We start from the raw sequence: 13,501 nt of genomic DNA on the forward strand, positions 1-13,501 counted from the left end.
CTATAATATGGAAAAATAAACAGTAGAAAGAATCAATTTCAGATTCATTATCCAGCAGTAACATTTACTACTTTGACATACATTTTTCTAACCTTTTGAGGGAGGGAGTCTATTTTTGCAAAATTCATTTCCTATCCATTTAGCACAAGCCAAGCCTATCTTAATGTTATCGCTGTTACTTTCTTATGTTTATTTATTTTTATTTTATTTCAACTATTTTTTCTTATACAAATTTTTTCCCTCTCTACCTCATGAATGCCAGTCCATACATCACCCTTAAGAACCTGTCATAGAATTGACTTTCTTCCAGATTATATAACTTAGACTTCTATTATGCTGGACTGTCAGCACTAGGCTTGTGACTTGTACTCAATGACTCTACCCTTGTTGATAATTTTCTTTGTAATAGATTTCTGATTATACAGTATAATCTCCTTGGTGGCTACCAGGGGTGAGCATTTGGTAAATTACTAAAGCTCGTATTTTCCTGCACTGTTTTAAATGTATGCATATGTGTCTGGGTGTGTTTGTGTATTCTCCTGCCACCTGGAGTCTGAGACTTCTTTATCTAGATAAGTGAAATACTAAGAACATTGAAAAACTTTTGTGAATCCCACAGTCCTGTTGAACATCTGCTATTGATGAGGGTATAAGTCACATTTGCAAAGTTTGGAAAGTTTTGTTCTGCTCTGCTTTGGCTCATGTTCTGTTCATTTCCGTGTAGACTATTAAGGAAGAGACAGATGGGCTGCATGAGGAGTTGGAGTTCATCCGAATCCTTGGAGCAGATTTGATCTTTGCCTGTGGGGAAACGGAGAAGCCTGAAGTGAAGAAGAGCATTGATGAGGTGTGGAGAAAGGGATTCGGATTTCAATGATATGTTAGTGGCCTCAGACTAGAGAGTGCTATTATTGGGCAAGTCTGATTGAATGCTTTTCCCACAGATGAATAATGCTTGGGAGAACTTAAACAAGACATGGAAAGAGAGGCTAGACAAGCTTGAGGATGCCATGCAAGCTGCCGTACAGTATCAGGACACTCTTCAGGTAAGAAGCCAGGAGGTGACCACCAGATGGTTCCATTTTCCTTTATCATTTTCTGAACTCAGCACAAGACTGCACCATCTTTGCTACAGCATCCTTAAACACAAGACAGAAGTTTCCCACTTCTCATGAGAAAAGAACTGATATATGCCCAAGTTTCCTCTCTTCCTGCTGTTTTTATCATCTTGTATGCTTACAGTGAAATTGGCCTTACTGTGAACATCACTGCCTACTCTGAATTCCACACCCAGGTTATCTGGAAATACATTTGACATAGTAGTTTTAGGACTGCTAGCTAACTGGCAGTAAGAAATATTCATGTTTATTGAAATTGAGTACAAGAGTACTTCTGAAAGTTCATAGGGAAGCAGAGTTAAAAGTTTATGTTGATACCAAAGAAATTTTAAATCCAGATTTTTTTCATGATACAAATTTTCCCCAAGCTTTTTTTAAAGATTTATTTATTTTTATTGGAAAGGCAGATAAATAGAAATGAGGAGAGACAGAGAGGAAGATCTTCTATTCGATGGTTCGCTCCCCAAGTGACCGCAATGGCTGGAGCTGAGCCAATCCAAAGCCAGGAGCCTCTTCCAGGTCTCCCACGTGGGTGCAGAGTCCCAAGGCTTTGGGCCATCCTCGACTGCTTTCCCAGGCCACAAGCAGGGAACTGGATGGGAAGTGGGGCTGCTGAGATTAGAACCAGCACCCATATGGGATCCCAGCACATTCAAGGCGAGGACTTTAACCACTATGCTGTCACGCCAGGCACCCACAAACTTATTAAAGACCACTCAGATTTACAAAATTCAAAAATTTTTCATCAAAGTAAATGTATCTTCTAATGCAAGTTTCCATGAACCTTTTGTAATTAACTCATATTTCCAGGCTGTAGTTAATTTTGGGCATCATCCCAATGATGTTGACTCTATTCCCAAATCCCAACGTTTCTGCAATAAAGATCATTATTCCTTACTTATGGCCCATGATTAGGTCACAAGCAGCACTTGGTGCTTTGCCTTAACTCTTATATTGTCAGGAATAAATGGCAGTTCTCTCTTGGCTCCCTGTGTGTTTGTTTTTGACTATCTGTAATTATTTTAGGCTATGTTTGACTGGCTGGATAACACTGTGATCAAACTCTGCACCATGCCTCCTGTTGGCACTGACCTCAACACTGTTAAAGATCAGTTAAATGAAATGAAGGTCTGTATCTGGGAATAATGGTTTTTGAAGACAAATTGCTTTTTCATTTTTGAAGTCTTGGTTTGATGTGAAATATCTGTGTCTTTGATAGGAATTCAAAGTGGAAGTTTACCAGCAGCAAATTGAAATGGAGAAGCTTAATCACCAGGGTGAGCTGATGTTAAAGAAAGCTACTGACGAAACAGACAGAGACATTATACGAGAACCTCTGACAGAACTCAAACACCTCTGGGAGAACCTGTGTGAAAAAATTGCCCACAGACAGCACAAGCTAGAAGGCGCTCTCTTGGCCCTTGGTCAATTCCAGCATGCCTTGGAGGAGCTGATGAGTTGGCTGATTCACACTGAAGAATTGTTAGATGCTCAAAGACCAATAAGCGGAGACCCCAAAGTCATTGAAGTTGAACTTGCCAAGCACCATGTGAGTGTTTTCATTTTCCGTCTCTGACTCCCTTAGTTGGAGACCAGACATTGTCACCCAAAGAAGCCATTTGATGCTGTGTGTACCTTGGAGAACCAGAGTCAGTGATATCTGCAGAAATAAGTTACATTGTTGAACATTTTTTTAGGTTCTGAAAAATGATGTTTTGGCTCATCAAGCCACCGTGGAAACAGTCAACAAAGCTGGCAATGAACTGCTTGAGTCTAGTGCTGGAGATGATGCCAGCAGCTTACGGAGCCGTTTGGAAACCATGAACCAGTGCTGGGAGTCAGTGTTACAGAAAACAGAGGAGAGGGAGCAGCAGCTTCAGTCAACGCTGCAGCAGGTAGGAGCGCCCCCAGGCCCAACCCGGAGAGCTGTGCAAATAGCATTGGCAAGAAAGCCGAGGTCAGAGAGAGGAAAGCTGTATGAAGTGGAATCACTCCCTCCCCACACCTACCATGTCTTGAGAGGAAGAACTTTTCTGTTCTGGTAAAGAACTGCTTTTGACTGGAGGTTCTCTTTGTAGCCTAATCTGTAAACTATCCCAAGTTAGTGGATCTGCGATTTGACAAACCTTGTTCACAGATCCTGTTTTTTTCTTGGATCAAGTCAGGTCTCTCCTCATTCAGTGACACCTTATTCAGTTAGTCAGTTCCTCATCAGATTGTGCCTAGAGTGTGTGACAAAGAGATCTTTTTTTCTGCCAAGTATATTTGGATATTTATGGCATCATTCATGAGTCCGACAAAATATCATCTTAACAATTAGTGTACTGCAGGTTAATTGAGTTTCAAATCCTGCCTGTGGTTTCCTTGGCCACAGGACCAGACCAAAGGATTTCACAGGCCTTATGTAATCTGCAGTCAGGATATTCCCCTTTCGTAGTAAAGATTCAGCCAGACTTCTAACAGTAATTAAGTAAATTGACCATATACTCATCTAGTAACAGAAAAGCTCTGAAAGTATCTCAGAATTGCACCTCAGATTCAATTCTTCTTTCTTTTTTTTTTTTTTTAAAGATTTATTCATTTTATTACAGCCAGATATACAGAGAGGAGGAGAGACAGAGAGGAAGATCTTCCATCCGATGTTTCACTCCCCAAGTGAGCCGCAACGGGCTGGTGCGCGCCTATCAGAAGCCGGGAACCTGGAACCTCTTCCGGGTCTCCCACGCGGGTGCAGTGTCCCAATGCATTGGGCCGTCCTCGACTGCTTTCCCAGGCCACAAGCAGGGAGCTGGATGGGAAGTGGAGCTGCCGGGATTAGAACCGGCGCCCATATGGGATCCTGGGGCTTTCAAGGCGAGGACTTTAGCCGCTAGGCCACTTTGCCAGGCCCAAGATTCAATTCTTCTTATAGTCATCTTGCAAGTTTTGTTTTTTTGTTTTTTGGTTTTTTTTTAAACTAAGAACTTACTAGTGATATTGCTAATATCTTTCTCTCAAAGGCCCAGGGCTTCCATAGTGAAATTGAAGATTTCCTCTTGGAGCTGACTAGAATGGAGAGCCAGCTTTCTGCATCCAAGCCCACAGGAGGACTTCCTGAAACTGCTAGGGAACAGCTTGACACACATATGGTAATGGTGCTTCTTGAAATTGAACATAAGCAACTCATATTCAGTATCTCCCTTCTGAATGCACAAAGATAAATTTATCTGGGAATTTATGAAGCAATACAGCAATGTAGTACACCCTGGAGATTACTGTTCATTTTGGGGCTTTTTTTTTTTAAGATTTATATATTTATATGAAAGATGGAAGAAAACCTTTTATCTGCTAGTTTACTCCCAAAATGGCTGCATGACCAGGGGCAAGCCAGGCTGAAGCCAGGAGCATCACAGAGCCTTCCCACAAGGGTAGTAGGAATCCAAAAACTTGGGCCGTCTTCCACTGCTTTCCCAGGTACTTTAGCCGGGAGGCAGGATCAGAGGTAGAGCAGTCAGAACCAACACTCATGTATGAGATATTAGTGTCATAGGTTACAGCGTAGTGGCTCCATCCCTCTCGTTTCCACTGCCTCATTTACAGACTTTTAATACCTAACCCTAGGCAACACTAGTAATTGGGAATAACTAACTGGAAATACGTTGATGAAATGGTAAATGTTGAATTAATCTCTTTGGTTTGCACAAGGCTGCCAACTTCAAGGTGAGAGGATCAAGGAGACAAAAATGTGACAGAAATTGTATTTCAGAAGACTCCTTGATGGAGATTTAGGGAAATCACATAGACACTGACAGTGTTTCAACATGAATGCTGAGAACAAAAGGCAATGTAATTTCCAGGCAAATCTTTCATGGAAAGAAGAGCCGAACAATAGGAGTCTGTTGTTGTGATCTCTGATCCTAAAAAGAAAAGAAATTTTTTTATTTACTTGGTGATGGGATTATCTTCCTGTTAAGGGAGAATGGCCCATTTTTCACTAATAGCTCAGCGGTTTAACTTCCAGATCCAGAAGCAAAGCTGTTTGTCACGGTGAGGCCTTCCTGGGATTTGCCAGATGAATCGGTTGACTGACTGTGAAACTCGCCTAGAGCGTTTGGGTTACCGGTCTCCTTCCTGCCTGTCTTGTAGGAGCTTTACTCACAGCTGAAAGCCAAGGAAGAGACTTACAATCAGCTGCTGGACAAAGGCAGACTCATGCTCCTCAGCCGCGATGATGCTGGGTCTGGCTCCAAGACGGAGCAGAGCGTGGCACTGCTGGAGCACAAGTGGCACGTGGTCAGCAGCAAGATGGAGGAAAGAAAGGTATGGCCACAGAGCATGCCACGTGGTCGCAGGGGCAGCGTGGTCGCAGGGTCTGAGTAATGTGCCTGCCATGGTGTGTAGTTACCGTCTTGTTTCACTGAGGGTTTTTCACAGAGCAGTATGTTCTAACGGAAGTTACAGAACTGAAATCCTCCAAACTGGTTTCCTACTAGGCAACTTCTCTTTTCTGCCATGAAGTTTCTGTTTTCTATTCATGTCAGATTACATTGATGCTATTAGTTTCTACCACCATTTGTGTTGATAATTAATTATTAATTCCTGTTTTATATATCTACCAATTAAGATGTTATTGCCTGATGCTGTTTGGTCATAGATTTTATATCCCATGTTGCTCATCAGTTTTTGTCCTCACTCAGAACAAGGTTTTGCTGGAGTTGGTGATTTGGGATTGGGAGAGTATGAACAGGTCACATAATGAGTATGACTTCATCCTCCACATGGAATTTGCCTGCTAGTATAGGTACAATGTGGAGAAAGAAATTTACTAAAAAATGGCTTCTGCCACTATTCAAAATCCATTTTTTTTTTTCAAAAATAAGGATGATAACCCGGGACCAAATAACTTACCCCAAGTGATTTATAATCAAGATTTGTAAGAAAGAAGTTGTCAAATCAAGTGAGAAATATATAGACAACCTAATGTATAGGTCCATATAATAAATACCTAATGAGCAAGTATTCACCAGGTGTTGTACTGGGTTTATACTGAGAACAATAAATTAATTCATGGCACCTATGCTTGTGTAATTACCAAGCAGGAAGCCATAAAGCATTTATACATATAAATGAAGATTATGCCAGAATTAACAGTTTTCTTGAATCCTGAAGGTATAGAGTTTGATAATTTTATTATAAAGTATGGCTGGGGGCTAATATTGTGATGGAGCAGGGTAAGCATGTTCTTGGGATGCCCACTTACTATACTGGAGTGCCAGTTTATTTTAACAAGCATATATTTATAGATATATATAGATATATACACAAACACACACATATATATACATTTTAAAATTTTTATTGCAAAGTCAGATATATACAGAGAGGAGGAGAGACAGAGAGGAAGATCTGCCTTCAGATGATTCATTCCACAAGTGACCACAACAGCTGGTGCTGCGCCCATCCGAAGCCAGGAGCCCAGATCCTCTTCCAGGTCTCCCACATGGCTGCAGGGTCCCAAGGCTTTGGGCCGTCTTTAACTGCTTTCCCCGGCCATAAGCAGGGAGCTTGATGGGAAGCGGGGCCACCAGGATTAGAACCAGAGTGCATATGGGATCCCAGGGCATTCAAGATGAGGACTTTGGCCACTAGCTGCTAGGCCCCAGCGCCGGGCCCAATAAACATATATTTTAAAAAGATTTATTTATTTTGGGCCCAGCGCAGTAGCGTAGTGGTTGAAGTCCTCGCCTTGAATGCGCCGGGATCCCATAAGGTCACCGGTTCTAATCCTGGCGGCTCTGCTTCCCATCCAGCTCCCTGCATGTGGCCTGGGAAAGCAGTCGATGATGGCCCAAAGCCTTGGGACCCTGCACCTGCATGGGAGGCCCAGAAGAAGCTCCTGGCTCCTGGCTTCAGATTGGCTCAGTACCAGCCGTTGTGGCCACTTGGGGAGTGAACCATCGTACAGAAGCTCTTCCTTTCTGTCTCTCCTCCTCTCTGTATATCCGAGTTTCCAATAATAATTTAAAAGAGATTTATTTATTTTACTTGACAGAGTAGCAGAGAGAGGGAGAGAAAAAGGAGATAGAGATCTTTTATCAGCTGGTTCACTCCCTCCAATAGCCACAATAGGACCGGTCTGTTAGGCTGGGAACTGGGAACTTCTGTTTCTCACATGGGTGCAGAACCCAAAGCCTTGGGCCATTCTCTGCTGCTTTCCCAGAACATTAGCAGGGAGCCAGAACGAAAGTGGAGCACCTGAGACTTGAATTGGTGCCCATATGGGATCCAGCACTGCAGGAGGAGGGTTAGTGTGCTGTGCTGTATCACTGGCCCCATGGAGTGCCAGTTTGAGCCCCAGCTGCTCCACTTCCCCATCCAGCTCCCTGCTGATATGACTAGGAGACAATTGCTTATTGTTGGAATAAGTCGGGCAAGATCTGGGCATCAAGGATATTTGTACCTGATTTTGCAGAACATTATGTTTCAAAATCACCGGTCATTTTGTTAAGTATATGTGGTATTCTATTAAAAACTACTACATGAAAAAAGTTCTTACCACTTGTAGTGCAAGTTTCCTGAACATTTCTTTGATAAAGTTCAAATAGATTTTTCCACCAGACTTATTTAGATTGTACTTTAGAAAAATTTATTTGAAAGAGGGAGAGCTCTTCCATACACTGATTCCTACTCTTCTGGTGGTTGCCACAACCTAGGCTGAGCTGGACAGAACAAAGTGTCAGGATCTTCTTCTGGGTCTCCCAGAAGGGGAGATGCCCACGCACTTGGGTTATCTTCCTCTGCTTTTCCCAGGCTGTTAGCAGGGAGCTAGATCATAAGTGGAACAGCTAGGCCCTGACAGTCTGCACATGATATGAATTAACGCTTTGGGCCGAGGGTTGGGGAAGGAGGGGCGATTACAAGAGTAATGTGAAGACACAAAAAAAGAAAGAAAATGAAAGTCAGGGAGAATCAAGATGGCGGAATAGGGTAAGTACATGTTTAAATGGACGGAAAAACGTTTAATCAGTATGAAGCAGAGAGGACATATTTCAGGACAAACCGCAATAAGTAAAATCGAACTGTAGATCTGTGGGTGACACAGCTTAGAAACCTGCCCCAAGGAGAAGAATCTGATAACCAGAAGTACAATGATCAAGAGCAAAAGAAGAGACAGAGGCACCATGAATATTACTGAAGACTCCCCTGCAAAGGAGCAAAACCCTGTGCCAACCTCAGAGTTCACTGAGGAAGACATTGAGAAAATGGGGGACACAGAATCCATAAGACTCATTTTAAAGATTCTGATAAAAAATGAGAAGCTCATGCAAGAGTTCAAAGAATTTAAGGAAGCAACAAAGCAAATTAAGGCTGGTATATCAGAAATTAAGAACACAGTAGAGCAAATTAAAAGTACAGTGGAGGGCCCGGCGGCGTGGCCTAGCAGCTAAAAGTCCTCACCTTGAACGCACCAAGATCCCATATAGTCGCCAGTTCTAATCCCGGCAGCTCCACTTCCCATCCAGCTCCTTGCTTGTGGCCTGGGAAAGCAGTCGAGGACGGCCCAAAGCCTTGGGACCCTGCACCCGTGTGGGAGACCCGGAAGAGGTTCCTGGTTCCTGGCTTTGGATCGGCACAGCACCGGCCGTTGCAGTCACCTGTGGAGTGAATCAGCGGAGGGAAGTTCTTCCTCTCTGTCTCTCCTCCTCTCTGTATACCTGACTTTGTAATAAAAATAAATAAATCTAAAAAAAAAAAAAAAGTACAATGGAGAGTCTGCAAAATAGAATGAAGCAAGCAGAAGAAAGAATCTCAGAATTGGAAGATATTTCCTGTCATCAGGGGGAAGCAAACAAAAAGCTGGAAGCAGAGCTGGATCAGGCCAAAAAAAGTATTCAAGAATTGAAAGATACTATTAAGAGGCCAAATATAAGAGTTATGGGAGTCCCAGAAGGTGCAGAAAAAGAAGCTGAGTTTGCAAATGTATTTAATGAAATAATAAAGGAAAATTTCCCTCATCTGGAGAAAGAATTGGGAAACAAGGTCCAGGAGGGGCACAGAACTCCCAACAGGCTGGATCAAATCGATCTTCACCACGACACATGATAATCAAGCTGTCTTCAATTGAACATAAGGAAAAGATCCTTAAATGTGCACGGGAAAAAAATCAATTGACATATAAAGGAATGCCAATTAAGCTCACAGGAGATCTCTCTCAGGAAACTCTACAGGCCAGAAGAGAATGGAGTGACATATTCCAGATTCTAAAAGAAAAAAATTGTCGGCCTAGGATAACATATCCAGCAAAGCTTTCTTTCATCTTTGAAAATGATATAAAATTCTTCCACAGTAAAGAAAAGCTAAAAGAATTTGCCTCTTCCAAACCTGCCCTGCAAATGATACTTCAAGATGTTCTCTTGACAGAGAAAAGGAATAGCACCCACCAAAACCAAAGGCAAATGGGAAGAACATCCCAGTAAAATGACAACAGAAGTCTAAACCAATGAACAACCCATTCCTCAAATGAGAGGACCAAAGTAGCATCCATGTGTATTAAACTGTGAATGTAAATGGCTTAAGCTCAATCAACGTCATAGACTAGTAGACTGGATTAAAAAACAAAACCCATCTGTTTATTGTCTGGAGGAGACACACTTCAACAAAGATCAGCGGAAACTATATCACATGGGTTTTGTTTTCTGTTGGTTTCATCTCTTCAAAACACTTTCTTCTGATTGAATCATTCAATGACTCGTAGAAAAAAAAAGAAAGAAAATGAAAGTCATATAGAACCCATCAGGTAGAATTAACAGCAGTTCACATTTCTAGTGTACAACTTGGAGTTTTCCTGTGAGTATTCTGTATCTTCCTTCTCCATGTCCTGTTACACTTTTGCCTTGCCTGCCTGGGGAGATGGGTCAGAAGCAGAAGTGATCACCAATACATTGCAGGTTGGGTCTTTGAAGGTGAAACTTGTGGACCCTAGCCATGGAATGTGCTTGGGTTGAGAAGTGCTTATCCTGACAAAGCAGTTCTTTTACCATTCTGAGCGGGTGAAAATGACTAGTAATTTACATCTGGTGTGATTAGACTTCTGTCTAGAAGGTCATGGCTTCTTTTAATACATTTCCTGCTTGTAACATTAAGTGTAAGGTTCAGATTTATGCATTTTCATGTTCCTTCTGAAAGCACATATTTTTAAAAAAAAGATTTATTTTTATTGGAAAAGTAGGTATACCGAGAGGAGAAGAGACAGAAAGGAAGAGCTCTGTACAATGCTTCACTCCCCAAGTGGCCTCAATGGCTGGTGCTGAGCCAATCTGAAGCCAGGAGCCAGGAGCTCTTCCGGGTCTCCCATGCAGGTGCAGGGTCCCAAGGCTTTGGGCCATCATCGACTGCTTTCCCAGGCCACATGCAGGGAGCTGGATGGAAAGCAGAGCCGCCAGGATTAGAACTGGCGACTATATGGGATCTTGGTGCGTTCAAGGCGAGGACTTTAACCACTGGGCCCTGCAAGCACATATTTCAGCAGAGATCACAGGAGTGATTGTCACTTTTAAATTTATCTTCTTTTCATTTAACCATTTTACACCACACATACACACACACACACTCCACACTTGCACCCCTCCCCCCCATACAGTAAGGGAAACTGAAACTTTTCCCAAAACAAGTTGCAGATCCTGGGACAGTGGCTGCTGAAGGATCTGGTCACGTACACTTGCTGAATAGTTTTGTTGCTGTTCTGTTATTTAATATCCCAGAAAGTATGGAGGAGCAGAGAAAAGAACTCCTCTGCTAATTGCAATGGCTCTTCTTTTCCTCCGGCATAGTCCTTGTCCCATTGTTCAGTTTCAGATGTTGAAGTGTCCCCTTCTTTAGAAGCCATGCATGTTTGGAGGTTGATAAAGTTGAGTTTCCTTTTTAGAGATGGTTTTATGTGTCGCACAGTTCATCAGTCTGTCACTGAAGTATGTAATTCCTGAATCTGGCACTTTTTCTCTCTGTGTGTCTTCCTTCAAATTTAGTCAAAACTGGAAGAAGCCCTCAACGTGGCTACAGAATTCCAGAATTCCCTGCAAGAATTTATCAACTGGCTGACTCTAGCAGAGCAGAGTTTAAATATCGCTTCTCCGCCCAGCCTGATCCTGAACACTGTGCTCTCCCAGATAGAGGAGCACAAGGTAACAATGACGTTTTGGTGTTGCCTTCTTTCTGAAAGGACTGGTCAAAAGGAATACTTCTTCATGTTACTTTAAGCTTAAAAAGAGCACTGTTGTTTTTCCCTCCACTCTCCCAGGTTTTTGCTAATGAAGTAAATGCTCATCGAGACCAGATCATCGAGTTGGATCAAACTGGAAATCAGTTGAAGTTCCTTAGCCAAAAACAGGATGTGGTTCTGATCAAGAATTTGTTGGTTAGCGTCCAGTCTCGGTGGGAGAAGGTTGTGCAGAGATCAGTTGAAAGAGGCCGATCACTAGATGATGCCCGGAAGCGAGCCAAACAAGTAAGTAAAAGAAAACATAGTCATTTATTTCAGACAACCTTGAACTGCATGTTTTGAGTCTCTGGAATGACTCTTATACACAGATTGTATAATTTGCATATGCATTCCTGTTCCTTGTTTCTTATATAACTTCAGTTCCATGAAGCTTGGAAAAAACTGATTGACTGGCTAGAAGATGCAGAAAGTCACTTAGACTCAGAGCTGGAGATATCCAATGACCCAGACAAAATTAAACTTCAGCTTTCTAAGCATAAGGTAAAGAAATTTGTTGCTTGCTCAAAAAAAACATGCAAAAAACAGTGGGATGAGTTATTACACAGTGGTATAAATATCCATTAATGTTAAGTCAAGTGTTAGTCGTATGTTATTTGATTTCTAATCTGAAAACTAAAAAACAAATTTTATTCCAAGTCAGGATATTTGAATTTTAACGTGTGTTTTTCTTTACTTTCTGGAAACACAGGAGTTTCAAAAAACTCTTGGTGGAAAACAGCCTGTGTATGATACCACAATTAGAACTGGCCGAGCACTTAAAGAGAAGACGCTGCTTCCTGATGATACTCAGAAACTTGACAACTTACTGGGAGAAGTCAGAGACAAGTGGGATACTGTCTGTGGCAAGTCTGTGGAGCGGTGAGCACGACTGTCCCTTTTTTGTGTCTGTTTGACATTACAAAGTAACTTAAGGCACTGTTGCCAGCTTCTATCAGGTAGAGAATTTGTACCATCTTCAGATCTCCAGTTAAAGAGCATTATGAAACAATTTGAATTAAGTGGATTTAAAGTCTCATTTTAAATGTGTTTTAGAAAAGTAGATGCCTGTAAAATCAAGGCAGCAATAATAGAAGGTGAGTAACTGCACCATATTTGCAAGTCACCAATTTGTAATACCAATAGCTGGCTGCTGAAGAGTGCTAATCGTGTGTCATCCTTTCTTGGAATTCACCAGGTGGCTACAGTACCTCTTCCTGAGCAGTTAGTAATGAGTTTGTGCCAAGCAGTGCCTGCCTATCATTTAATCCTCTTACCCACTGAGATGGGCACTGTTTTACTCCTGCTCTGCAAATGAAGAGGCAAGCATCATGAGATTTCCTAGCACCCCATCCAAGATCACTCAGCTTCTACGTGGCAGAGCTGGGGTTTGAACCTAGGCAGTTCAGTATGAAAAGTTCTACTTTTATTCACTCAGGTCCACTGTGCTATACTAAATGTTGGAGTCTTTGCAGTATTTGTACTCTGCTGTTTTTAATAATACAGCTAAGGTGAACAGAGATGAAGCGATAGCCCATTGCCTTCTTGGAGTAACAGACCTTGGGTGTCAGGCTGGATCCGTGTGTTCAAGTATAAGGTGGCCAGAGGACAACCATACCTGTCCCCTGCACTACACTTAATCCATTCTGGAAAGCAGTTTGTTTAAAAATGTCTAGGCAACTCTCATAACCACTTTTCCCTCTGTTTCTAAGTATTACAGTGTGGAAGTCTGTATGTACAGAGTTCAAGCATCATTCCCTTTCAACAGTTAGAAGTGTATGCCATTCCTAAAAGAAATCCTTAAAAATGTTGGGGTTTGTGTGCATTTCACAGGCAGCACAAGTTGGAGGAAGCCCTGCTGTTTTCAGGCCAGTTCATGGATGCCTTGCAGGCCTTGGTCGACTGGTTGTACAAGGTGGAGCCCCAGCTGGCTGAGGACCAGCCTGTGCACGGGGACCTCGACCTCGTCATGAACCTCATAGATGCCCATAAGGTGAGGGCAGCGTCCAGATTGCATGGCGGGCAAAGCCATGGGGTCTTTGGTGTGCCTCTGCTCTGTGTTGACTGTTCCTCCCTCTCCCCCGGGAAGAAGAAACCTGACACCCTGTTTCTCCGCCGCCAGAGCAGCAGCTCCTCGCTCTGCACGTTG

The 13,501-nt window shown here is 42.5% G+C and overlaps 1 protein-coding gene across 10 annotated transcripts in view; it reads left to right on the forward strand.

Moving 5' to 3' along the window:
* Positions 1-13,501, forward strand: part of MACF1 (microtubule actin crosslinking factor 1) — a 388,597-nt gene that overhangs the window by 348,392 nt on the left and 26,704 nt on the right. For all 10 annotated transcript variants that reach the window (XM_058679238.1, XM_058679296.1, XM_058679275.1 and 7 more), the window contains 12 exons: positions 725-847; positions 945-1,046; positions 2,145-2,246; positions 2,338-2,667; positions 2,816-3,013; positions 4,118-4,246; positions 5,244-5,417; positions 11,123-11,278; positions 11,395-11,601; positions 11,737-11,856; positions 12,065-12,234; positions 13,186-13,345. In XM_058679238.1, the coding sequence (XP_058535221.1) occupies positions 725-847; positions 945-1,046; positions 2,145-2,246; positions 2,338-2,667; positions 2,816-3,013; positions 4,118-4,246; positions 5,244-5,417; positions 11,123-11,278; positions 11,395-11,601; positions 11,737-11,856; positions 12,065-12,234; positions 13,186-13,345 (1,971 nt within the window). The remainder of the gene's footprint in view (positions 1-724; positions 848-944; positions 1,047-2,144; positions 2,247-2,337; positions 2,668-2,815; positions 3,014-4,117; positions 4,247-5,243; positions 5,418-11,122; positions 11,279-11,394; positions 11,602-11,736; positions 11,857-12,064; positions 12,235-13,185; positions 13,346-13,501) is intronic.

Source organism: Ochotona princeps, chromosome 2 (genome assembly GCF_030435755.1).
Source record: "Ochotona princeps isolate mOchPri1 chromosome 2, mOchPri1.hap1, whole genome shotgun sequence".
Classification (NCBI taxonomy): Eukaryota; Metazoa; Chordata; class Mammalia; order Lagomorpha; family Ochotonidae; genus Ochotona; species Ochotona princeps.